This window comes from Abramis brama (genome assembly GCF_963993115.1).
Source record: "Abramis brama genome assembly, chromosome: 8".
NCBI classification, from domain to species: domain Eukaryota; kingdom Metazoa; phylum Chordata; class Actinopteri; order Cypriniformes; family Leuciscidae; genus Abramis; species Abramis brama.
Window position 1 is genome coordinate 15,768,713 of NC_139970.1, and position 26,487 is coordinate 15,795,199.

General features: G+C 35.7%; 1 protein-coding gene across 2 annotated transcripts in view; it reads left to right on the forward strand.

Annotated features, from left to right (window-relative positions):
• epha3 (eph receptor A3) overlaps nt 1-26,487 on the forward strand; it is a 130,437-nt gene that overhangs the window by 2,224 nt on the left and 101,726 nt on the right. For both annotated transcript variants that reach the window (XM_084122109.1, XM_084122108.1), the window contains exons 2-3: nt 6,710-6,774; nt 14,519-15,176. In XM_084122109.1, the coding sequence (XP_083978235.1) occupies nt 6,710-6,774; nt 14,519-15,176 (723 nt within the window). The remainder of the gene's footprint in view (nt 1-6,709; nt 6,775-14,518; nt 15,177-26,487) is intronic.

Consider the following 26,487-nt stretch of genomic DNA (forward strand, 5'->3'; position numbering starts at 1 on the left):
TCAAGGTGATCTTCCTGATGTTTCAGGTTTAGCTGTCTGTTCTGTAGCCTATAACAGAGCGGCTTTTCTCTCTTATTGTGATTTATGGGCTGTGAATTACCTTTTGCTCAAATAGTATGTAATGGGACGTGTTTTTCACCAGAGAGTGTCAGTATAGAGCCGCAGCCATTGATATCATTGGAGCAAAGTGCTTTTTTACAGCTTGAAGTCGCCTAATCAGCTCAAGTGTAATGTTTATAATCTCTTAATATGACTTTAATAATAAAAAAGGTATATTTTTTATTATGAACATATATGCCTACCTATATATATATATATATATATATATATATATATATATATATATATATTTATTAAGTTAAACGTCAAGGCCATGATGACCTATACAGTAATCGCGGTTCACATCCCGAAATGAATGTATTGACGCATTCTTTACACAACGAGCAAAAAAAAAAAAAAGAAAAAAAAAAAGAGGAAAAAAATAGACTTATAAATCCTTTCAGACGTTATATGTGATTCAAAAGTTATATCGATGCGAAGCGAGCCTAAAGTAACCTATTTCCATTTATTTTCCCCAGGAAATAGCCTAAACCTTTTTTAGCCTAAATATTTTTTCAATTCAGGTAAAATGGGACACTTTTGCCACTCTTTATTTAATTTTAATATTATTTAATCACAGGCCAACTTTCCTTGGCTAACAAATCCCATAGCCTAACGGTTGACCTGACACCTATTCATTTTTCTTCTTCTCGAGCTGAAATGGGCCGATTTACTACATGGACCGTGCACTTTCACCCTAAACATCAGGTCGTAAAATAGGAATACTAATAATGGGCTAATAGAAACTTTAAAGTAAAGTCTTTATTACATGAAATGAATTTTAATAACCGAAACATTGTATAATGCACTGCATCGCGACCTCATTTGTGTCGGGTCCAGTGTGTTATTAGCATATTTGTCGTTAACGATGGAAGATAAAATAAACGTAATCGTGAAACACGTCACTATGTCATTTTCTTTTAACTGAGTAGAATTAAGCATCAACATTATTTTTAAAAGCCATAGCTGATAGTTTGTATTAACGATTGGAAAGTAGTGGGGCAATTTAACAGAAAACAGCAGGCTACTAAAAAACGACATCAACTATAAAACAACACCCACATATAATAATAATAATAATAACAATAATAAAAAATAAATAAATAAAAAAGTTGACTGACCAAATGACCTCTGTAATTTATTCAATATATATATTATATATATATATTCAATACATATATTTTCTGGTATACTAGGTATTTCTAAAGGAATATGTTGATTATCACAGTAATAGTCTAAAAATATTCTGGACTATTTTTTGTTTTACTTCTATAGGCTATGTTTGAAAACAACAAAGTATCCACTTGAGGCCTACTTACACTGTCCTGTCTATAGATACACACATCATGCAATATCACATTTAGCTAATTTTTTTATGTTGCTCAGGACGCAGTGTTTCTATTTAAAAAAAAAAAAAAAGAAGAAAAATCCATGTATTTATTTATTTATTGTCTCATTTTTCAAACTCAAATTATGTTAATTTCCGTAAATTAGTAAAATAAGTAAATTAAATATTTTGTTTCATACTTAAAATATACACATTCAACTTTATTGGTTTAAAGTTTATTTAATAAATAGTAGCAATTTTATTCATTAGTAGCATTGAGTTTAATGCCAGCTTAGTATTTTATATATATATTTTAAGAAAAAAAAACATGGAATTCATTTTTTGGGGGGGATCTGGGCACACTGCCTAGTGAAACATACATCTGTGTAAAGAAGCAAATTAATTTTTCTGCTATTTAGCTTGGCCTTTGTGAGTCAAGCTTGTGGTGGGTAAACTTACAGTCTACTGTAATGCATATCGCCTATTCTACTGTCAGTACACTTACGGCAGACAGTTTTCCGAGCATGTGGGATTATAGCTAACAGTTGACCACATCCTTAGCACGATTTCAACGAAAATAACAAAAGTCTCATTGAAATATCTCAGGAAATCTTCATAAAGCTGATCAGCTCCAGAATAAAGCATCTGCCAAAAACATAAATATAGATGTAAACGAATCATACAACACAATTACGTTACTAGGGTTTCCATTTTCTAACTTGTGGCTAAAATGGCGCAGTACGCTCCGCTCGCTCAGACTATGTGATGGCAGCACCACGACATGGTGTGGTGTGATGTCATGGTGCACTAGTTTCCAGCTGGGACGTCTAATGTTTTGTGAGTGACGTTACTTTTCGGATGTGTGGAAATTTGCTTGCACATATGAACGCATCAACACGCATGCAGTATCATCAATATAACAGTAATGTGCGTGGTCATGCTGATGGGTTTTGGACAAAGATGGTGTGCAAAATAAGCTGTGATGATTCAGAGGGGCTGAGGCAGACACCCTGAGACTCGACTGAATTATTCATAGTGTAGAGGTTAATACTTCATTGCCATCTTGCAACCATGGGCGGAACCTTCGATCAAGCTCAAGCCCTGTAATTTGCTTTTGTTTTCTGTTTTGTTTATTTTTGATTGTTAAGTTAGGGAAATGAAGAGTGCCAAATGTTTTTGAATCTAAAACCTGAAATGTGGTTCGGCTTAAAAGGAAGCCGTATATGATTGTGATAACATCCCTTACAAGTATTGACCTCTCGGAGAGTTATTTGCGATGCGCGTGTGGGGTTCGCCGTGACCCTTGGGGTGTCTGTGGAGGTACACCAGCTGCACGCGAGGATCTAGTGTGGGTGAGAAAAGGGATCATTGGAGCAGCAGTGGGTATTTTGGACGCACATATTGAAGCCTGTCGTGGTTACTCGAAAATCCTTTAAAAATAATCCGCCCGACCATGTGTCTTATACACCCACAGTCAGATTTTAATAAAGCCAGGCATGGAGTCCTCTGCTCTCCGAGGTGTTCAGACACCTGACTCTCATCTTAATTCAATAACAGATTTAATGAACTACCTGAGAGGTGAAGAGGACGCAGAGAAGAGAAGGCAGTGTGCCATTTACAGGCCATATGGTTCTCTTATGCTCATGCAAACCTCCTTCAGATTGTAATCGACAACATGTTCACTGCTATGTTTAAGGTCAGTGGCAATATCCGGTGATCTCTTTATCCCTATCGCTTAAACACAGTACAATATGAAGAATGTGACAAGGCAATTGTAAAAGGGCGGTTTGTACCACACAAAAATGTTCACAAACAAGATGTCAAAGCAATTACATCTAGTTTTCTTTTTTGACATATATATGTGTGTGTGTGTGTGTGTGTGTTTAGGTGTGTGTGAGTGTATAAATGTTAATTTTATTGAATTTTAGTTGAGTTTATTTCATTTTAAATGGTCATGCCGTGTGACAAATTCATTTTTAAAAGTACAAATATTCAGTGTAGTTTTTAATACAATGTCTTAAAAGCTGCTTGCATAGTATTTAAAAAAAAATATTTTAGACTTTTGCTTAAACTAGTTGTAAATGCAAATAGTAAAACAAATATTTTCATGATTTGCTATCACACTTTTTTTTTCCTTTGTCAAACCAACTTAGATAATTAATGTGGTTCAGATAACATATTATTGTGTGTTTCTGTTGAATAAACCAACCTCCTTCATTGTATTAACTAAACATTTTAATTTCAATGACCTCAATAGTTTAAGGCAACCAGGCAACTTACTTTTTTAAGTTAAACCAACAATATTTTTTTACAGTGTGGATTTTCACAACAGGACATTTCAACTTACCTATAGAATTTCATGTCATCTACTGTACTTAAAACGTTTTTTATCTAATCTGTAGATTGATGGGTAAAAGTAATGGGGCAGTTTTAATACTGATTCCTTGTCTTCTTTGTTCTGTATTTTGATCTCAGTGTAAATATATATTTCACATTGAGCTGTTCTTGATAGTTTGTGAATGAAACATTACCATTGTCTCCATTGTCAGCACTGTGAATGTATTCGATCAGTGTGCCATGTGCTGATGAAAGGAAAACAATAGCTAGTAGTGCTGGGATGATACATTAGAGAGATACCCCTTGGCGGCCTGTGGTTGGAATCCTAGATTATTGTCTCACTCCTTTATTGATTTACCTATTTTGTCTGGTGTGGTTGGTTGGATGAAATGGCCGTTGAATCAGCTGTTCATAATTAGCCCTTTGTTTTGTGCTTAGACGCGTTGCTTGACGCTACACTTCTTGTGGAGAGGTTGGGAATGACGTTGGCTGTGATTTCCTTCTCTTACAGCTGCAGAATTTGCCTCACCCATGTAGCTATCTAATTTTATGGTCTCAAATTTCCCTGGTCGGCTCAATTTGAGATGCCGGTTCGGCTCATTGAGAAATTTAAATTGGAACCAACGGAGCTGGATGCGAGCTGCCATTATCTGACATAAGCAGATAGCTTTATTATACTTAATAGGGATCATCTACAGTTTGAGAACAGCCAGCTGTTTGGCCAGCACTCAGGTGCGGTGCCGTTTTGTGCTGGAATTTGATAATGGGGTCTTCAACAGACTGTCCTCAGAGCTCCTGATATATACAGCTCCTGATTTTTTTTTTTTTTGTGATCTAAAAAATATATTAAAGAAGCGTATAGTTACATTAGTTTTGTAGATACACGGGAAAATATAAATTGTCCCAGTGTATTTTCTTTTTACAAAACTAAAATGTTCATTTTAATTGAATGGATTTTTTTTTTTTTTTAATCAAGAACGGATTACTTAAAAGAAGTTAATACTCTACAACCTGTATGACATCATCAACCAATGTGGTTAAATGACACATTTGAAATTTGAAATAGTCGTGACTAGCTAGTGGATTTCTTCAACGATGCATTATACTATAGTAGTTAAGCAGCGAGTTATGTCATTGTGCAGAAAAACGCACTCCTGGTTGGACCAGATAAATAATGAAAATTCTCTATCATAAATGTGAACTTCAACACTTTTTAAAGGCATCTCATTCATGAAGTTGGTTGAGTGAATGTCCGGAGTGTTCAGAGCTGAAATCTAGACCAAAAAAATAAAGAGATAAAAAAGTAAAATTTGTGTTATTTAAATTTTGATGACTTTATATTCTTCTGAAATATGGAAAGCAATAAATAAGTAAATAATAATAAATATTAAAGAATGAAATTGTTTTTTGACTGGTACCAGGAACAAACCGCATTTATGGACTGATTTCTACGTATATATAAGGTGTACTGTCTCTGACTTAGACATCATGTCAAGCTTTGTGATAATTTTGAGATAAATATTGCCATTGAAGTACACTTTATAAAATAAAGGTTTATGTCATCCATGTCCCATATGTCCATTTGTGATTTGGCTGGATGTCTCCTTGCCATCGCTGTAGGGAGAATGAGTGACACCACTATTAGTTGAGGCCATAGACGCCATGCTGAGTGCCCACATGTCATCTGGGATTATGCGTTTACTGTACTCCGACCGAGGCTTTTGTTCTTTCCCTTTGTGCCCGTAGAAGCCTTGCTCAATCAAACAGGAGTCGTTGTTACGAGAGCAGGAGACACTGAGATGTCAAGAGCTTGTCACGACCTTCTCCGCTTTAGCACACCACGCCGGCAGCCAGACGTTTTAAATAATGCAGTAATATTTCCTCTCTGTTGTCTCCCAGTGTTTTATTTTTCCTTCTCTTTTGTGTTTTTTAGTGCTGGGCACCGATTAATCCCAATCAAAATAAAAGCTGGCGTTTACGTAATAAATGTGTGTGTAATGTGTTTAATTATTTTGTATATATAAATACACACAATATGCATGTATATATTTAAGAAATATATATATATATATATATATATATAAATAACACATTTCTTAAATATATACATGCATGTGCGTATATTTATATATACAAAATAATTATACACATTAAACACACACATATTATGTAAAAGCAAGCTTTTATTTTGGATGCGATTAATCGCGATTAATTGTTGCCCAGCACTAGTTTTTTTTCTTTTCTTGGCTTTTCTTGTTGTTTATTTAATTTTAAATGAATTGGATTTGACAAGGGTTTGATAATGTGTTTAATAAAAAATGAAAATGTCTACAAAAACAGAAATAAATATTGAACACAAAGACAGATACAGATTAAACATTGTATGAACATAATAAAACAATAACGTATGAATTTTTATTTAGCATGAATGAGAAAAACAGTAATAAGTCAAATATGAATGGAAAATAAAGGATATGTCCTTTTTATTTATAAATAAGTGAGAGTAAAAAAATAGAATAAAAAATCATGCTCTAGCACACAGTGGTGAGCAACAATCTCTTATCAACATATCGAAATCCATTCGGCTTGTCAGATGAAAAGAAACCATTTTTGATTTGTTTTCCTTAGAGATACCCATCACTCTGACACACACAAGATCAACGTTTGGTCAGACATTAAAGACCCGTGCACAGGCTAACAAGGCTAACTTTTCTCCGTCCAGTTAAACCGTACTGAAAAATGTTGGTTTGAAGGATGAGTCCGTTGACTCCATTGTTTGTTTAATTGGATTGTGGCACAAGAGCAGCACAGCTGAGTAAATACTGTGTTGATCGGGACGCTACACACTGAGAGCTGTACCCCGCTCCGAGTGGGGGGAGTGAAACCGGATCTAAAAAGGGATAACTGCTCATTTGTTTCTCTCCCCTTCTCTCTCCTTCTCTACAGTTAACCTGTTGGACTCCAAAGCAAGCCAAGGGGAGCTGGGGTGGATATCATCCCCATCCCATGGGGTGAGTGTTGCAGACATAATCCATATTTCTTAGTGGAAAAGAAGAGAACAGAGATTGCATGCTTTGAGGATGTTGTTGGGGGAGCCAAAACAATGCACAAAGTTTTTTAAAGATGTGGAAACTATTTAGGCTTACACTAAAATCAATTAGATTTTAACAGATGCAATTAGAATTCAATTTATATAAATAATTCGGTAACACTTTACAATAAGGTTCATTAGTTAACATAGTTCATGTATTAACTAACATGAACTAACAATGAGTAATATATTTGTTATTAGTTAATCATTGTTAACGTTGGTTAATAAAATACAGCTGTTCATTGCTTTTTCGTGTTAGTTCACAGTGTTAACAAATGTTAACAAATACAACCTTTGATTTTAATAATGCATTAGTAAATGTTGAAATTAATATTAACTAAGAATAATAAATGCTGTAGCAGTATTGTTCATTCTTAGTTCATGTTCACTAAGGCTGTTAACTAATGAACTTTATTGTGATCAATGTTAAGTTTTTGCCGATGAATATGTTTCGGAAACCGTGATACACAGCCATTCAAAAGTTTAGATTAGTAGTTTAGATCAAGTAAGATAAAAAAAAAGAAGAAAATAAATTAATACTTTTATTCAGCAAGGATGCATTCGATTGATCAAAAATGACTGTAAAGATGTATGTTACACAAAATTTCTATTTCAAATAAATGCTGAACTTTCTATTCATCAAAATATCTTGAAAAGAAATCTATCATCAGGGTAATAAACCATTTTTAAAAATTGAGCACAAATAATAATTCTAATGTAGCGTTAGCATATTCGAACGATGTCAGTGTGACACAATTTTGACCGGCAATACGGTACAGATAACATATATCATAAACATATAAGCCCAAAGGTATGTTTTTCCTGTCAGTGTAGAACAACTCTTGGTACTTTATTTTTGTTGTCAAAACCTCAAGGTCACAACTTCCGATAATAACCCTGTTTATTTGTCGAGTTGTACAGGTATTGGTCTCAAGGGCTACTCAGACCAAATCATTCTTTCAACTTTATTATGTGTTAAAATGACTTGTTGGCAGTTGCTAAAGGTAATCCAGTAATTTGTTCCATATAGCTGCCAAACCTAGTTTCCCCTCGTTCCTTTTTACTGTTGGCACAGTAAAATGTGAAGCTTTCCTTTCTTAGACGCAAGGGAGAAGAAAAGAGAAAGTAAAGAAAAAGAAAAACATGAAGCAAAAAAAAAAAGAAAGTATTTTGCATTTTAAATGAAGTGCTTTTTAATGTAGAGAGCATTTATGGAAAATTGAGTAATTGCACTAATTTGCTAGATTAATTTCAAAACGTTCATAGGTTCAACAGAGAAAGCGTCATTAATCTTTACAATAGCCATAAAGGTGATTTAGGATGAAAAAATAAATCCCTCGCAGATATGTGCCGAATGCTCTGGGATTTATTAAGTCGACGTGTAAGCCATTGTCACGACTACAGCGAAGATCAGGCTCTCAAGGTGAATTAACTCTAATTACTCAGGACTTGTCCCTAGTTTGGAGCGATAAGCATTTTGCCCCTGAAAGCTATGCCCTTAAAAATGATTTGAAATAATGTGGCGCTGCAGTGCTGACACTGACGGATGGGCCGCACACCTTCTGCCAGTGTAAGCACATATCGGCCCGGTTAAAGCAAATTAAGAGCTAAGCCCATCGGACGCTCAGATAAGGCCAGTAAATATAAATGGGCCCTGCGCAGAGCTCTTTAAACATGTTTATTATGGCCTTTCCAAATTGCATCAGGCCTCAGCCTGGGATTCATTACCCACGGCAGTCGGATTACTCTGTCTGCCCGTATGAAACTGCTGCGATCTGTTGCGTTGCTTTGAGGACCCTACGCAATTGTTTTTGGAGTTGTTAAAAGCATCTTTGCTGTGGCGTCTGTGGAGACACCGATTAGAGCATGATTGGTGGTTGTAGTTTTGGGGTTTGGAATGCCTCGTTTCTCCTCAGGAACAGAAAGAAAAGTGCAAATGACTCTTGAACACCGCCTTGGCTTGGCATTGGCATTGTTTTTAATTCCATTTAAGATTTTGAATGAATCATCGCTCGCTGAGGGAGTATCGGTGGCTGTACTGGATAGTTGGCCAGAAATGTAAATATTTAGAGCTGCAAATATAGATTGACTGAATGTTTTTCATCGGTTAGTGTAGCAGAACTAGTTTTTGAAATTCTAATGCACTTTTTTTTTTTTTTGAAGAAAAACAAACATATTACTAACTAATTGTAGTCCAAATACATGATGAAGATATCACAGATTTGAATATGATAATCATGTATATAAAAATGCAAAGATAACAAAAAAAGTATGTTGTTATGTTAAAAATTTGTCATCAACAAAATGAAGTGCATTAAACATTAAACTGGGGTTTGTAAAGAAACTGCAGGGTTTTTTAAGTTGATGAAAAGGATAATAAATGAAACCATAAAAAATATATATTTTTTAAAATAAAAACAATCAAAACAAAACACAAAAAGTAATTTTTTATTTGTTATGCTGTGTGACCTCTGACTTGTGATTCCACAAGACTTTCAGAACATACATAAGCAATTGGCCGTTTAAGAGAGGACAAAATAAAACATAAAAAAAAAAAAAAATGAATGAGATAAATCATTTACTGCCATTTTGTGAAAATTAATCATGTAACCAATAAAAAATGTTACTGTAGTTTGATTATTTTAAATAATAATAAAATATAATTTAATCATTTATATTATGCTAAACACACAGATTTTGCACAGAAGTGCCAGAACTTTTGACAGCACTAGGTTGTAAGGACAGATTCACACACACACACACACACACACACACACACACACACACACACACACACACACACACACACACACACACACACACACTATAATACAGTGAATTACATTTCATGTTTCTAATTGATTTAGAATTTGATGCAAAAGAAAAGATCATTTATACCATTATTCATATTCTTTTTTTTGCATCTGAGCAAAAAAAAAAGAAAAAAAAGACAAACTACACATTTTGCACATCAACATCCCTTCATAACATAGTTCCTCGTCTTATTTTGGTCTCTAAAAATCTGCAGTAGAAGCTCAAGATCTCAAGCATCTTAGCATAATCAACTGAGACAAAATAGGCAGCAAACACACACTTTTCATTATGCATTGGTTAAGTCACACTCTGCCAGTGCCCGCAGCGAAAGACAATATTTCCAACATGATGCTGAAACTCATTTAGTTCCCCCCCTGAAAAGAAACCGTGAAAGGTCTCCAGCTGTACAAAGTGCAAAGAAAACCCCCTCTATAAAGGTGGATTAGCACGTCATATGGCCACAGCGGGTGAGCGGGCAGCACACAATGTGTTATGGTAAAAGCTGTGATGAAAAGGTATTGACTGATCGGGTACAGTTGTTGCTGTGACCTAGTGCAGGAAATCCTAGATGGTGAAGCACTTGGCCTCACGGATAAACAAAAGTCTTTTTTAGTTTTCTTTTTGGAGTGATTTGTGTCTTAAATTTAGTTAGGTGTTTGCAATATAATATGTATGAGTTTATGCTTCTTGAACAGCATTGGGTAAACTGCTTTGAAACTGTAGATTCTTAAGATACTAGCTACACATAAATTAAGGTAATTTAGTAAGCTAGTAGTTAGCTACAAGCAATCTTCAAAAGTAGCTAATTACACTGAAGATAGTGTGCTTGTAGTGTACAGTACATTCAATGTTCTTTCTTTCTTTCTTTCTTTCTTTCTTTCTTTCTTTCTTTCTTTCTTTCTTTCTTTCTTTCTTTCTTTCTTTCTATGTGTCTGTAATATGTTTGCTTAATTATACTGAATGTAATGTACACTTGTAGTGTACTTCAAATCTTAAATTAGTTTTTAAACTGTATTTGCATATATAATATTACAAAAATTGCCACTTTAGATACTTAAAGAGAGTACACATTCAACACTTTCATGTTTCTTAACACACTTAAGTTGACATTTATAAAAGTGCGCTTTTTTTATTTAGCATAAATGTTTGTCACTAAATATGGCAGTGTACTTTAACCATATTTTAAAGACAATAGAAGTAATTATGAAATGACATACAAATATATATTCAAGTCCTACCTAAGTGGGTCAAAAAATCACTCAAAGTCTAACCAATAGCTTTTAATATGAATTTAACAATAATATATTTTCATATAATTGCATGCAATTAAGTGTTCAGAAACTTTACATTCAGTTTGCGCTTGTATATTCTTTTAAATAATATTATTTCAGTATTACGTACTCTTTTTAAAAGTATGCTGAAGTGTACTTCTTTTTCACTTGGAACTAGAGCAGTATTTGCCAGATAACAGTTTACGGTAGCATTTTATTTTACAGTCCTGTTCCACATGTACATAATATGTACTTATTATAGTGATTACAATAACTGGATAATAACTAGATACTAATACTGAACCTACCCTAAACCTGACCTCCTTAACCCATGTAGTTACCTTCTATTACCCAGTACTTTCTAAGGGAAGTACACTGTAAGTACACGTAAGTGCATGTACTGTATAAAGTGCAACCCATTTTGCTATAAAAAAGATGCAAAATGATTTTTATACATACAATGTTTCTGCATAGAATCTTCTTTTTTATTTATTTATGTGTAAGGAAAAACATATTGTGTATTTAAATAATTTTGCAATACGCTAACAAAAAACAGTGATCTAGTTTTTTGTCATTCTTTATCGATACTTGGGGGGAAAAATTAGCTTGTTACTGGAAAAACTACACTTTTGAATGTAGCTAAGTTACTGTTAAGCTACTGGAAATTGTAAGTGGCTCCCCAACACTGCTATTGAAGAAAGAAAATCAATGTTAAATTCATTTAAATGGTTTCCAATTGAGAAAAAAATAAATAACAAAAGCTAGCATTAGCTTATCTTCAGCTAAATCATGTCACTTACAATTTAATGCCACTCCAGCTTGGAATGATGTGTTTTCTTAGTGGATATCAAGCACTCACTGCACAAGTTGTGTCGATTAGTACAAATGTGTATTTTTACAGCGAGCAATTTCCTTTACTACATCTCCTGTGTACCCATAAGCATATCCTACCTCTATGGCCTCACCGGCATCCCAGCGTTCAGACTCATGGAGTCCTCACAAACAGAATCCGCTCCAGTTTTGTCCATTATAATGAAGAGAGCGGGATTTGATCTAGAGAAACTGTGCGCACCTATTCAGAAAATGTGCATGTGATACCAGCAAAAGCCAGCAGTATATCTCAGTCTTCGCTAACTAATGCAATTCCATTGTAATATGAGCGAGGAGGATTATAATTTTATTAAATATCTGTCTGAAACATAAGCTCTGCTCCACTTTGTCCACAAGTGCCAGGGAATCTATTAGTTTAAAGTACCAGTTGGCTGTGTGTACACAGGGGGAAGTTGGGCCGTAGCCCTGTCAAATGTACCAACTGCTGATTTCCTCGTTTCTCTGCTGCTTTCCTTGCTGGAGGGGGATTATACTGTAAAGTGATATTCGGAGAAACCCAAAGTCATCTTCAGTCTGCCCGTCGAGTGTTAAGTTGCAAAGCGCAGGGCTGACGTCTCCCGCTGTGGAGAAGGAAATAAAGATTGGTGTCCAATCGTAACCTGGTGCTCTCCGAGAAATCAATGTAGCCTTTAGAAGCTGCTGTCCGTAAAAGAGATATCCAGGCAAGGCTTTTACAGTTTTCCCCTCTCTATAAGCGAGTGTTATGCATTATAAAGTAGAAGTTATTTGAAGGAGATTGGCTTGTGCTGGTAATGATGTCATTCATGGCAGAAGTGTGTGTGATTTACACATCGTATATGATGTTTCATTTATTTTGGCAGTCATGGTTTCAGTACAGTCATTCTTTATACAGTTTGATAATGCGACACAGCCCAGGCACCTGGACTTCATTTGGAGCATCAGCTATGCTGGTGAACACCGATTGGCTCAGTAAATAACCCTGAGACAAATGGCCAGCTAAAATTTCCATTGATTTATTTCAGTTTGCATCATATTTGTTCACTTCACAGCTTCATAAACACAATATCAGAAGCAGATTCCATTGTTTTATCATCATAACGCCTTATTTAGATCCTGCCTTAAAGCCAGGCCCGCAAATTTAAGAATCGGGATGCCTGTTATTCATAAAGTAATACTCTTTTTTAAAGTAAAACTTTTTTATGTGTTTCTATGTGAATATATAGTAAAGTGTAATTTATTCCTGTGATCAAAGCTGAATTTTCATTCCTCCAGTCTTCAGTGTCACATGATTCTTCATGATTTGATGCTCAAGAAACATTTCTCTTTATTATCATTGTTGAAAACAGTTATTTACATTTTTATTTCAGGATACTTTGATGAATAGAAAGTTCAAAAGAACAGAATTTATCTGAAATAGAAAGCTTTTGTAACATTAAACACTACTGTTCAAAAGTTTGGGATCAGTAAGAATTTATTAATTTTTTGGGGGGGGGGGATAAATAAAAGAAATCAATACTTTTATTCATCAAGGATAAATTAAATTGATCAAAAGTTACCGTAAAGAAATTTATGATTCAATTTCAAATAAATGCTATTCATCAAAGAGTCCTGAAAAACAAATTGTTTTCAATATTTATAATAATAATGAATGTTTTTTGAGCATCAAATCCGCATATTAGAATGATTTCTGAAGGATCATATGACACTGAAGACAGGAGAAATGATGCAAAAAACAAAACAAAACAAAAAACAGCTTTGATCACAGGAATAAAATACATTTTAAAATATATTAAAATAGAAAACAGTTTTTTTTAATTGTCATAATATTTAACAATATTACTGTTTTTTTTTTTTTTTTTTTTTTAAATAAATGCAGCCTTGGTGAGCAGAATAGACTTTTTTTAAAAACATTAAAGCATCTTACCGATCCAAAACTTTTGAACGGCAATAATAATGATAATATATATATATATATAGGTGCATTTCAGAAATTGGTTTTCCACATAGCATTAATTATGAAATATCCCACAATTTGCATTCAAATATGTGGTTGGAATTCCAGCTGTCAATGAGTTCAGTCAGTTTACTTTTCTTCCAAAATAAAGGCTGTGTATCTAACAATGTCATGCAAAACAATGCATACAATTCTTGAGGTCTGAAAAAAAAAAACTTTTTTTTTTTTTGGGGTGTTTCATTTAAGCACCCTCACAGTTGAAACACAAATAGGCAATTCTTCAGTCTCAGGGCACACTTGTTCTGCCGGGTAATGAACAGCTCGCAGCCACTCCAGAGGCCTAGTCTCACTCAGCCAAGGGCTTTTATAAACTTCAGCTTGACAGAGAGCCATATACTGCTCCATTATTGTAATAGAAAACACTGCCTCTCAGTTCATCATTTATTCTGCTTTGTGTACGTTAAACCTCAAGACTTCTGGCAGCATTGTGACTTCGGACACCCCAAGTGACAAAACAAAATGATTTGTCAGGCTCGCCTTACAAGGGAGAGTGCTCAGAGTGGAAGACCTCGTTAATTACGCCCCACATTAATTATATGAACAGGGGAGATGTTAACTTGAAACAATTCATTATTCCAAATGTGTTTGAGAAATAAATAAGCCCGCTGTTCAGGTGTTTTACATTTGTCTCGCTTCCGCTGAAATGTAGGAGTACAGTAGCCGTTCGCTTTCCTCGGAATAGATTTGATTAACTTCTTTCTCGTTTTTTGCAGTGGGAGGAAATTAGCGGTGTGGATGAGCACTACACACCCATCCGGACCTTCCAGGTGTGCAACGTGATGGAGTACAGCCAGAACAACTGGTTGAGGACCAACTGGATTCCTCGTAATTCCGCGCAGAAGATCTATGTGGAGCTGAAGTTTACCCTGAGAGACTGCAACAGTATTCCCATGGTCCTGACCTGCAAAGAGACGTTCAACTTACACTACCTGGAGACAGATGAAGACCAGGGAAGTAAGTTCCGTGAGCACCAGTTCTCCAAAATAGACACCATCGCCGCCGATGAGAGCTTTACTCAGATGGACCTAGGCGACCGCATCCTGAAGTTAAACACTGAGGTGCGTGAGGTGGGGCCCATGACTAAGAAGGGCTTTTACCTGGCTTTCCAGGACGTGGGAGCATGCGTGGCCCTGGTTTCGGTGCGGGTGTACTTTAAAAAATGCCCATTTACAGTGAGGAACCTGGCTATGTTTCCTGACACGGTACCCACAGACTCTCAGTCGCTGGTGGAGGTTAGGGGCTCCTGCGTCAACAATTCCAGGGAGGAGGATCCACCAAAAATGTACTGCAGCACTGAGGGAGAGTGGCTGGTGCCTATTGGGAAATGCCTGTGCAACATAGGTTACGAGGAGCGGGGAGTCGCGTGCCAAGGTAGAGTTTTTCTCTCACATGCACACTTTTCTCCTTTACAGTGCCTTTTTCATTTCACGGCCCATTTTCTTCCTTTCATCAGCGTAATGTACTAGCACCAGCTCTGTAGACAGCAGCTCTAAATAGGACAACTGAGTGTTTCCCTGGAATACCATTCATTTGTTTATGCTGCTCATTGTCTGTAATGGCGAAGCATTTGGCTCACGATGGAAATGTTTCTAAACTTCATGGTGAGTTGAGTATCTGTCCCGCACTCTGAGTGCAAATGGATTTTTCCCAGATATGGACACACCTCTGATCTGTCAGACATGCTCTGGAGAGAGGAATATGAGAGTTCTGTGTAACCGAGGACAGAGAAGATCTGTGGTGCAGACCCCCTTAAAAGGCATCTTGAAGCAGTTAAGCTTGTGAAACACTTCTCTGCATCACCTCATCAGACACACAAATAGATGGACGTTAGTCATTGAAGATGGATAAGTGAGTGTGTGTGTGTGTGTTTGATGTAAAGCATGTGAGACTTCATGTGATTTTTTTATAGTCTAAAGACACAAATTCTCTTCATATACTCATATTTAAACATTGTAAATGGATGAAAAGAGAATATCTTGGCAATCGTTCTTAGTCTCGCATTAGATTCAGAGGATCAGATTGAGTTGTAATGCTAGAGTTTGGGTTTAGATGTAAATGCCGTTTGTGCAAAACATTTAGGGGTACAACATCTTGTCATGGGGCAGTATCCTTACTTAGGGTTACCTTATTTATCCTTAAAAGGTTCAAAGTACTACCTTAAAGATACAAATTACTATTTTAAGGGACTAATATGCACCTTTAGGGGTAGATAAGGTACAAAGTTGTCCCTTTAAGGTAGCTGCCCCAGTGACAAGCTGTTGTACTCCTTTTTGGATTTTGGACAGATTTTGGACATTTTTCTAACACTGTGGACACTGTGTTTTATATCAAGTTAACTTTAAAAGAAGTTCAATTTAAAAACAATGACCCCTACGTTTGCACTATTTGAACCCAAGAATATGTCCTGAATGGTGCATAAGGCGGTTTGCCTTTTCTGAACCACTATGGCTGGTCCATTACACTATTTGCATCATTAACATTGTTAATGCCCCTTTGAATTTACCACCTAAACTTAATACGCACAAAACCACATTTGCGTTTGTCTGAAGCAGATGCATTGAAAGAATGCAGAGCTGCTCTCAAACACAATTTATACAGAGAGAAGCAGTCATGAGAAATAGTCAGAAACATGCTGGGGAATGGGAATGCGATCAATAGCGATTCAGTTCCAAAAGTTAAGCTGTTATTGCGTTTTATACCAATTATGAACTCTATTGTACTTACTTCATAGACCACCTTTTCAAATGGACACCCAAGTTTGGAAATCTGTTTTCACACCTAAAAGGTTTAGTTTGAAAGTGCCCTAAAAACATTTGGTCTGGTGTGTATACACATGTGAGTTTTGCTGTGGTTCAGGGAGCTGATAATAGATTGGCTGGCAGCTGGTTTGAGCTCTGCAGTCCTGCCTATGGTTTTATTTGAGTTACGCCGTCTCCCTGGAGAAATCACTTTTGCTCTTCATAAAATGCTCTGCGTCTCTCCTCTGTACTCCAGAACTACTCAGAGATTTTGAGATTTTCACCATGTTCTCTGTCCAAATGTACTCTTGATGTGAGAGTATCCCTGATTGTCAGCTTGTGTTCAGTTAGACGTCTGTGTTTGTGTGTATTTATGTGTCTGTTATGGAATACTATATGTGGAACAGCTGCAAAATGGGTCATGAGGGTGTTTACATCAAGATGCATCTGAGACTTGCATGCCATAGGCGAAGTGATGAGGAAAACAAGACCACACTACAGTTTTCCCTGCTCTTGTTCCTGAGATTTTATTAAGCATAGCAATGATAGGCTAAACTTGACCTCTTGTTCTAGTATTGTTATTGGCCCGTGTAGTCGGAGGAAAGTGGTTAAATCATTAAGGATCTGTGACCTCTGACCTGGTGCTTTAAGTTTTGGGATGACGTCCTTCCCTTTGAAGATCAAAGACACTTCGTCACTGATTATCATCACACTCTGCTTGTAATAATTATACTTTACATTTGTTAAATGGCTAATTAAACTGCAGATAAATTAACATCATTCCAATGTGGTTATTTTGATTGTCAGTCAGATTAAATCACAAATATATAAATACATATTTATTTAGCTATGACAACTGATGACTAGATTTGAGAATCTAACTTTTTAGAAAGTTCCTCATTATTATGCGTAAGCAGACAATATTTCTCTCCTAATTCCTTACTCATCAAAGTGATTTATATGAAACATATGTGATTTTGGCGTTTCTCGTTTTACCCCATGACTGGAATGAAACGTGGGATCAGCCAAAACACGATGAAACTGAATACAAATGCTGATGTCTGAGGCCTGACCGTACATTTCAAATAGTTGTGCATGGTCATGCATTTTTTGCTGGCTAGTTTTCTAGCCTGTGGTTTGGCAGGAGAAATGCAGGACTGATGTCTCTGAAGGTGACTGCTCCATACTATTTATCAATCCAAACACCCATTTGTGGTGTGTAGAACCAGACGCCTGTCAAGTGATTCAGTGTGTCTCTAGGATATAAATGATAATGACAGGGCAATGGGAGGGCTTTGATAAGCACATAAGTGAATGACCTAGTGAATGAGTGGATGAATAAACAAGTGATGTAATGAATGAGTGAATGATTGAATGATTTTGAATGAGTGATTGAAAGAATGAGTCAGCCAGGGTTGTTTTTACATTTACATTTATGCATTTGGCAGACGCTTTTATCCAAAGTGGCTTACATTGCATTTCAAGCTACACATTAAGTTACATTAAGCGCTACAGGAAAGTTTTTATTAACTAATCTAAAGCTATTAAAAACAATTTTGTAATTTGGAATATACTGTATATGTTGCCTTGGCATCTAACTGAAATAAGCTTAAGCATGCAGAAGCACTACAATTACTAACTGGAAATAAATCAAACTAAAAATGAAATTAAAATAAATATAAATAATAATATAAAAAAACTAATAAAAATTAAAAAAGCTATTAAAAACAATTTTGTAATTTGGAATATACTGTATATGTTGCCTTGGCATCTAACTGAAATAAGCTTAAGCATGCAGAAGCACTACAATTAATAACTGGAAATAAATCTACTAAAAATGAAATTAAAATAAATATAAATTAAAATTAAAAAAGCACACAACAAAAATACTTAACTAATAAACTTAACTATTTACTAATAATTAAATGAAAATGGAAATATAAAAAAATAAAGTGAATGCAAAATATTAATGAAAACTATAAAAGTAAATAAATAATAATATAATACATGATTGGTTGGTTGGTTGGTCGGTGAGCGATTGAATGATTGAGTGAATAAATGGGCAAGGGAGTGAGTGAGTGTGTGAGTGTGTGTGTGAGTGAGTGAGTGAGTCAAATTAATGTGATGTCATTGAATAAATCTCAGCATCATTTTTGTGCACTTAACAAGTAGATTTTATTTTTTTATTTTTATCTCGTCAATAAATCTCTTCTGTTCCTCCTCCTGATCACCCTTTAATGGAAGTCATCATGTCGACAAGCTTTGCATTAAGAGCATGATTCACCATGCCCTTCTGTTTTCTGAAGAGTTGTGTGAATGTTTGGATGTATTTGACAATCTCTTATTAGTTTCAGTGCAGCCTAATGGACACTAATAAGGGCTTATATTACCAGAGTGTGACAGCTGCTGCGTCGTACACTCATGTGCAAGGAAGGGTCTAAGTCACAAATCTTTTGGCAGGCCCGCTGTGCTAACGGATTGATTACGGCAGGGAGCCCGAGTGTGACTCTGACAGAGATATTTTGAGGTGTGCAGACTTCCATTTCAACACTTCAAGTGTGGATGAGTCATATAGCATCATTTGATGCTTTGTTGAGGGAGTCCCTCTTAAATAATTAATAGCTTTTTGTCTTTGTGGAGTACAAACGCTGCATGCAGTTTCCTGGGAAATGACTTTTTAAATGTTTGGATTGAGAAGTTTTACTTGAGATGCAAAAGAGTTAACATTTTGTGTGTTGGATTACAGTATCTGAACTGGAAGTGAATAGCTCATATAGCACACAATTTATCTTAGAAAAAAAAAAAGATTCAGAAGAATATTGGGATTATTTTGATGTTTAATATTTTTAAAATAAATAAATAAAGCATCATCACAATTAATTGAAATAAAACTAGAATCACAATCTTAGTGTTATTATAATCTGGGATTTAATTAAATAATATATGTGCTGTGTTTCAGAGTAAAGCATAGCACTGTATTCATTTAGTATAGCCATTTTGCAATTAGATTTTCAGAAGCAGCCATTTTTTCATTTATTAAAATATATTAGTAAAACTATTTGTGAGTAAGCACTGCTGTGTATTGTTATTTTGGTTCATATGAACGAAAATGATTCAAAATCATTCTCTCTTATGTTAATTTATTGGAAAACATGGTTAGATTACGTTTAGATTACTTTTTCTATGGTTCCTTTGATAAAAACTAATTATACCCTTAATTTCAAGTACATGCTTGGCTAATGAGATTTAGGAATTGGATTGTGAAGGCTTAAAAATATTAAGAAGTTTTTACTACTATATTTTGCCTAGCTGTAAAGGGAAGTGAGAACATTAATATGCCTGTAATATGTTTAAAGGGATTTGCTTTCTGAATGCAAATGAACCGTTTCTCTAAATCAAACACGAACGCATGTATGCATGTGCACGTGTGGGTGTGAGCTTCTGTGTGAATGAGTGTGATTTTGTGCGTTAATATGTGTGAACTTGTGGAGAGAAGTGATATATTTCCAACAGATGAAATGAAGGTTACTTTAATTATCAGCATCGGTAGAGCCCGTAGACCTAGGGGTGATTCTTAAGTGGATTTTCACATGTTCATTATCGCCAACAGAAAGACTCCACTGTAACGGTGTCAGCACTAAGAGTGTAGAAATATTGCACCATATTTTATTTGCGCTGTTATTCACACATTCTTCATCCAAGTTTTGCCGTCTGGCTGCTGCATTGCACTGTTTAGTTAAATTAGTCCAGGACTGGAAATTACAACTCATTATGATAATGAAATGGAGCGAGTCAATGATCTAAAATCTGTGTGAAATTCTTCTAACCATAATTTGATCTTAAAACAGCAAATAAAAGGAGTATTTGAGCCGGATGTCTGTCTGTTTTGTGAAGCTTCCCATGTTCGCAGCTGCCACGGGGCTCCTTTGAGAGTGCCAATGGTTTACATTCCGGCTGGATTTACCAAGATATACAATCCCTGTGCTCGCGATCCCTGATTAGTTATCAGATCTTATTAATGCGGCGGCAGAAAGTGCAATGGGTTATTTTAACAAGCCCTTAAAGCTGGATGGAAACCTCTGAGCCAAAAGCTGGATTTAATACAGCCTAACGGAGTCTATTCTTGGTTTTCAGGCAGATTTGGGGACTGATCTGATTTAGTGATGCACCACCTCAAAGCAGCTGTACTTCTGTCCCGATGTAGTTCTAATGGTGTCCCTCACTTTTGAAAAGAATATATGCTACAAACCCCAAATCCCACCAGTTTAGCAATGTACAAATTCACTATTTGTTTATCATTTTTCATACCTAGTCAATCCTTAAGTACAGTCACATTAGGATTTGACCATTTAAATTGCCATTGACACCAAATGGAATATCGGCAACATGTCTTGAAGTCTCTTATGTTCACCAAGGCTGCATTTATTTGATCAAAAATACAGTAAAAACTGTAATATTGTGAAATATTATTACAGTTTAAAATAGTTTTCCATCTAAACTAAATTTTCAGCATCATTACTGCAGTCTTCAATGTCACATGATCCTTCGGAAATCATTCTAATACGCTGTTTTGCTGCTCAAGACATTTCTTATTATTATCAACTTTAAAAAAAAAAAATATATACATTTGTTTTTAGGATTACATGATGAATAAAAAGTTAAAAAGAACAGCATTTATTTGAAATAGAAATCCTTTGTAACATCATAAATGGGTTCATTGTAACTTTTGGTCAATTGACATGTCATTTCTAAATAAAAGTATTAATTTCTTTTTAAAAATAGCTTCTAAAAATAAAAAAACATAAAATAAAAATGTGATTTAACCTAGTACAACATGGTCCTGGATCAACATCTTTGTTGATCATGGAACAACATTCCAATCAACCAATTAGATTTGAGGGACAAGTTTACAGTTTATGTCAAGTTTAGGCTTACAACCAGGGTTAGGTGCTTCTACATCAGTTTTATTCACCTATCATTTTATGGATGAGTTATGGAAAGGGTTAGGTTTAGGGGTAGGGAGGGTTACGACTAAATTTATGGACAGGAACATTGTTCCAGGATCAACAAAATAAATTGATCAAAGAACATGCCTTGGCAAAATCACAGTGACCAAACTCTTGAATGACATTGTATTAATTTAATTTAATTTAATTTAATTTAATTTAATTTAATTTAATTTAATTTAATTTAATTTAATTTAATTTTATTTTATTTTATTTTATTTTATTTTATTTTATTTTATTTCAAAAACATCTTGAAATGCACTGTAGAAGATGGTGGATTTGTTACAAAAGGCGCATTGATGACTGTAGCAGCGGATGCTTTAAAGGGAATGAATTTATAGACTGCTTGCCTAGTATTTCAAAAATCAACCGCTCTCACTGCGGTTATGTTGTTCGTGTGTTCTGAGTGGTGATTTTCCTTTTGAGTCGAAAGTGGTGATAATGAGGCTGAGTTTTGCAATACCCAAAACATGAGGCTCAGATGGGGAACGTGTTCGCTTGCCCGGCTTTGTTTCAAATCACAGCAGCAGCAGGATAGCTCATTAATTTTATGCACTGATTGCTAAGACTGAAAGTCCCTAAAGAGCATTCAGTCAGTTAGGATAGTTTGTGCTCACCTCGATGGACAATTAAAAACACTCCTGAAAAAGCTTAATACAGCAGTGAGGCCTCCTTCAAGGGTCGTGCTCTCTCACTCAAGCAGATGATGGGACTTTAATAGATCTTCATCTGTGCAGATTTTTCATTTCGTGGGACAATTAGTACATTTAGTACACACTATTAGTACACACTAATTGTAAGCTGTATGAGTAACAGTAGTACAGGGAGTCCAGAGTGTTGTTTTTTCCACCTCTGGATTCTGACAGATTCACCGTAAGTGGGTTTAAATAGTGTTCCGTCGTCTTGGTGGATGATTGTCCTGGCTTGTGGATCAAAGGCTGTATTTGCGTGTCTGTCCAGCGATCTCATACCAGGTGTTTTACATCACTCTTTAATCTTTCTCTGAATGAGATTTTGAGATTCCCAGTCACCACCCTGCCATCCACACCAGTTCTCCTGAAATAATGGCTATTGTAGGTTGCACTGACCAAATCTCCCCTACTTGCAATGAGAAAACGTGTTCCTAATGTGCTGCTTTTTGGCTCATTTCTTTTGGGTCTTTGTTGGGGCCATTGGCAGTAATGAGTGGGCAAAATGGGGCTTCAGACAGGACCTGGATTTGCTCAGGCATCAGAAAATGCACTGCACACTGCACATAATCATTGGGGCTCTGACATAATAAAGCCCCAGAAATCTCATATTGACCAAGTCAAGTCAAGTCACCTTTATTTATGTAGTGCTTTTATAATACAGATTGTTTCAAAGCAGCATTACAGTGATAACCGGAAAATAATGCAACAAAGTTTGTTTCTAGAAGAAAATAGCGTCACAGTCCAGCTTAAGTAAGTTCAGTGACGGTTCATTTTTGTTGTAAAAAAGTTATTAATTTAGTTAATTTATATATATAGCCGCTCTGGAGAAAATCGTGATGTCATCATCCAGCTCAGTTCAGTTCTCATATAATGGTGTCAATGCAGGCAGATCAATATTATTGTTGAATATTGTTGAATATTAAATGTCCCCAGGTCATGTGGTAATGTGAGAGAGAAGGGTTTTAGGGCATTTGATTGGAAGCTTTGTTAGTTGAAATAACTAACTTTGTGTAATTTGTGTACACTTTTTACATTTTGTGTAATTTGAATGTGTGTGTAGTGTTCATTAAGTAACCTGGGTATTTTCTTAGGATTCAACTCATGGGATTGTGCCCTTGATATTGTCTCCTTTAGAAACAGGAGGGCAGTGGTTTGTGCTATAATTCACTATGACAGAGTGTCAGACCCACTAAATAAGCATAGTTGAGGAAAAAGTAGCTGACTCAGAAGCATGTATATCTGTTTGGTGAGGGAAGCTCAATGATCCAAGTTAGTCTGAGAACTAAATGTAACTAATCTAATCTATGTAGCAGTAGCGGAAAAGAGATTTGTTTTATCCTTTAAAATAAGAAACATAATAAGACTTGTCCTTGGTTTTTTTTTGTGGTTTCACCTGGTCTGGTAATCGTTTTACACCTTTGCAGGAAAGACTGGCTTTTCGCACACATGACCGAAGCTTTATTCTTAAGAGCGCTGTCATTTTCAGGTTTGCTGCGGGCCTTTCATGCTGGAATTATCCTGTGTAAACTAGGGTCAGGTCCCAGATGGAAGCTATTATTGTACCTCTGACTCATTGCATTTGGTTTTTCTATCAATTTCAAGCGAGGGGACACTCACTCCCTGAGTATTTTTCTAGCTGTTTTTCCAACGAATATGTGACCCCAAAGCATTTTCCACCATAAAGTCTCAGTCTTGACATTTTCCATGGCCGAACGATGTGAGATTACTTCGGGATGTGCTTGCAACATATAAACCATGAGAAGTTACTTATCCAAATGGCCAAGACATGAAAAAAAGCAGTTCAGCTGACAGCAGATGGTAAGTGAAACATGGTATAAATTAGGGTTGGGCAATATGAACAAAATCTTATTTCACAATATAAGAAATTATTACAAAATTATTCAATGATAACGGTATATATCACAATTTAGTTATTTTGTTTTATTTATTTTTATTAATAATGAGAAGAAAGCAAATTATAAACAATAGGACAATTATAATAGAACAAAGACACAAATGAGGTAAAGTTTTTCAGTTTTAGTTGTCAGTTTTAAAATGTAATAAGATATACTACAGAATTTGAATAATCAAATGCATGGTATTCACTATATGTATTACATAGAAATTGATTCTTATTAAATATACAAAAGTTAGTAAAGAGCAGTGAATGATTTTCAATTTGTCATTTTGTTTGATTAACAATAATGACACAGATGGCAGAAGGTATATTAGGCTGCTGTCACTTTAAGACCTAATGCACGGGTCTAATATGATATTTACCCATTTGTTTACCTAGTGTCTGGTAGTAAATGCTTTCAAACACTCTGTCATAAAAACGAACTGTTGTCCCTCCCCCCCTCACCACGAGCAACCCAGCTGATCAGCTGTCAACCCAGCTGAGCAGAGGAACAGGCTATTTCAAAACCAGTTAGGTCTACCGAGGCAAGTAAAGCAATATTTTCTTTCCAACTGATGGCGATTTTTTTATTTTATTTTTTTATTGTGTTGTCATGCATACTATTATTTTTACCGGGAACGAACGATATGAACGAGGCGAACTACTGCTTTGGTGTTTGTTTGTTTTTGGGAGAATGGGCATGAGCATAAATATATATATATATATATATATATATATATCGGAGGCTAATATTTGTCTAAAGTTATATTAGTAAGGTCTATAAGTTAATCTGGTAGAATGACGGTTTACCTTTGCTTGTCTAAGAAAACATCAGAACGTTTTTTCTAGCTCGATCATGATATGTGCAACATGTTTATTGCCTATTATCAGACGTGTTGACTTAGTGACATAAAATAAAAGTGTAAGTTACACAAATAAAACCGACAGAGGAACGGCCAAACAACTACAGAAATCAAACGTGTTTGCTAATGACAATGCTAACATCAAAGTTATAGTATCTAGCGTACTAGTAAGCCCGTAACAGACAGCGATCATAATAAAAACCTTTACAGACAATAGCAAACATCCTGAGGTCGCAATTACTTGAAAGTTAAATATTAAACACAGTTTATTCCAAAGATACTTACAAGTGCAACCGTTTTGCAGGCTTCTGTTTCTCTCAGTTCTCACCATTCTGAAAAAGCCGGTCCGATATTTACTCGAGTCTGACTTGCTCGGTCAGTATCCCGTTTCCTCTTTCATTGGTCCTCCGACAAAGATTTCCTAGCTTTCTGCATCTTTTTTACAGCCTCAGCCATAACTCAATCTATCGTTGCCCTTTGCTTATAGCTAGCCGGTGCTTGAATGGGGGCGTGTACGTGTGCAGTGCCGTCAAGCAATTTGTTACATCGCGAGACCTGATATCACGCGATACTTCCTGACGCCGACCCGCCGGCCCAAAGTTGCAAGTGAGTTTTTTCCGCTCTCGGGCACCAGGGGGGTGCGAAACCACCACCATTCAACTCGAAATAAGTAATATAACCATTCCACTGACTCCAAAGCTGTTCAGTTAAGGTTAAAAAGTTACCTAGAGCACCTTTAATACAATTTTGTTGTAAATTTAAAGGTAATGTGTTACTTTACTAGTCACTTGAAAAGTTTTATCTGATTACGTAATGTGCGTTACTTATAATGCATTACCCCCAAATTCTGCATACCATGATTTAAATAGCAAAATCTCTAACGATAGACACTTTATGTAGTCACCACAATAAATCATCATATGGCCCAGTCCTAGCATAAATGCTATTTATTATTCCAGGTCAATAGTGCTGTCCGTGTAATCCAATTCTGAAACCAAAAATATGCTGTTACAGTGCAAAAAGTCAATTAATCCTGCAAACAAATTAATTCAGCAGTGAGTTATTTGTGTAGTCTTCCAGCTGCATTTTTCCTGATGCATCTGAGTAAACACCCAAGGAGATATTTGACTTTTGAAAATCCCATCATTCCACTCTCCATAACAAAAACTAATTAAATCTCAGAAACCCCTGTAGCAATAATACTGTTTCCACCAAACGTCAGCAGAGCAGGAATCTTGTGGGAAAGCAGCCGTCTAAATAACCTGCGTGGGTTTACAGACGATGCAGTTGTATTGAAGACACCATTCTGAAGTCCTGACCCAAGAATTAATTAAAATGAAGAAAGCCACAAATCACAATGCCCAAGACGAGCTCTACAGTGCCAGGGCTGTGTCTCGAGTCTTTTCAGGGCATCAGAGCTTGTTTGCTTTTCCAACTGTTCCTTTATGGCCTCACCTTCCCAAAGCGCCGGAGTAAGAGGCAGTCG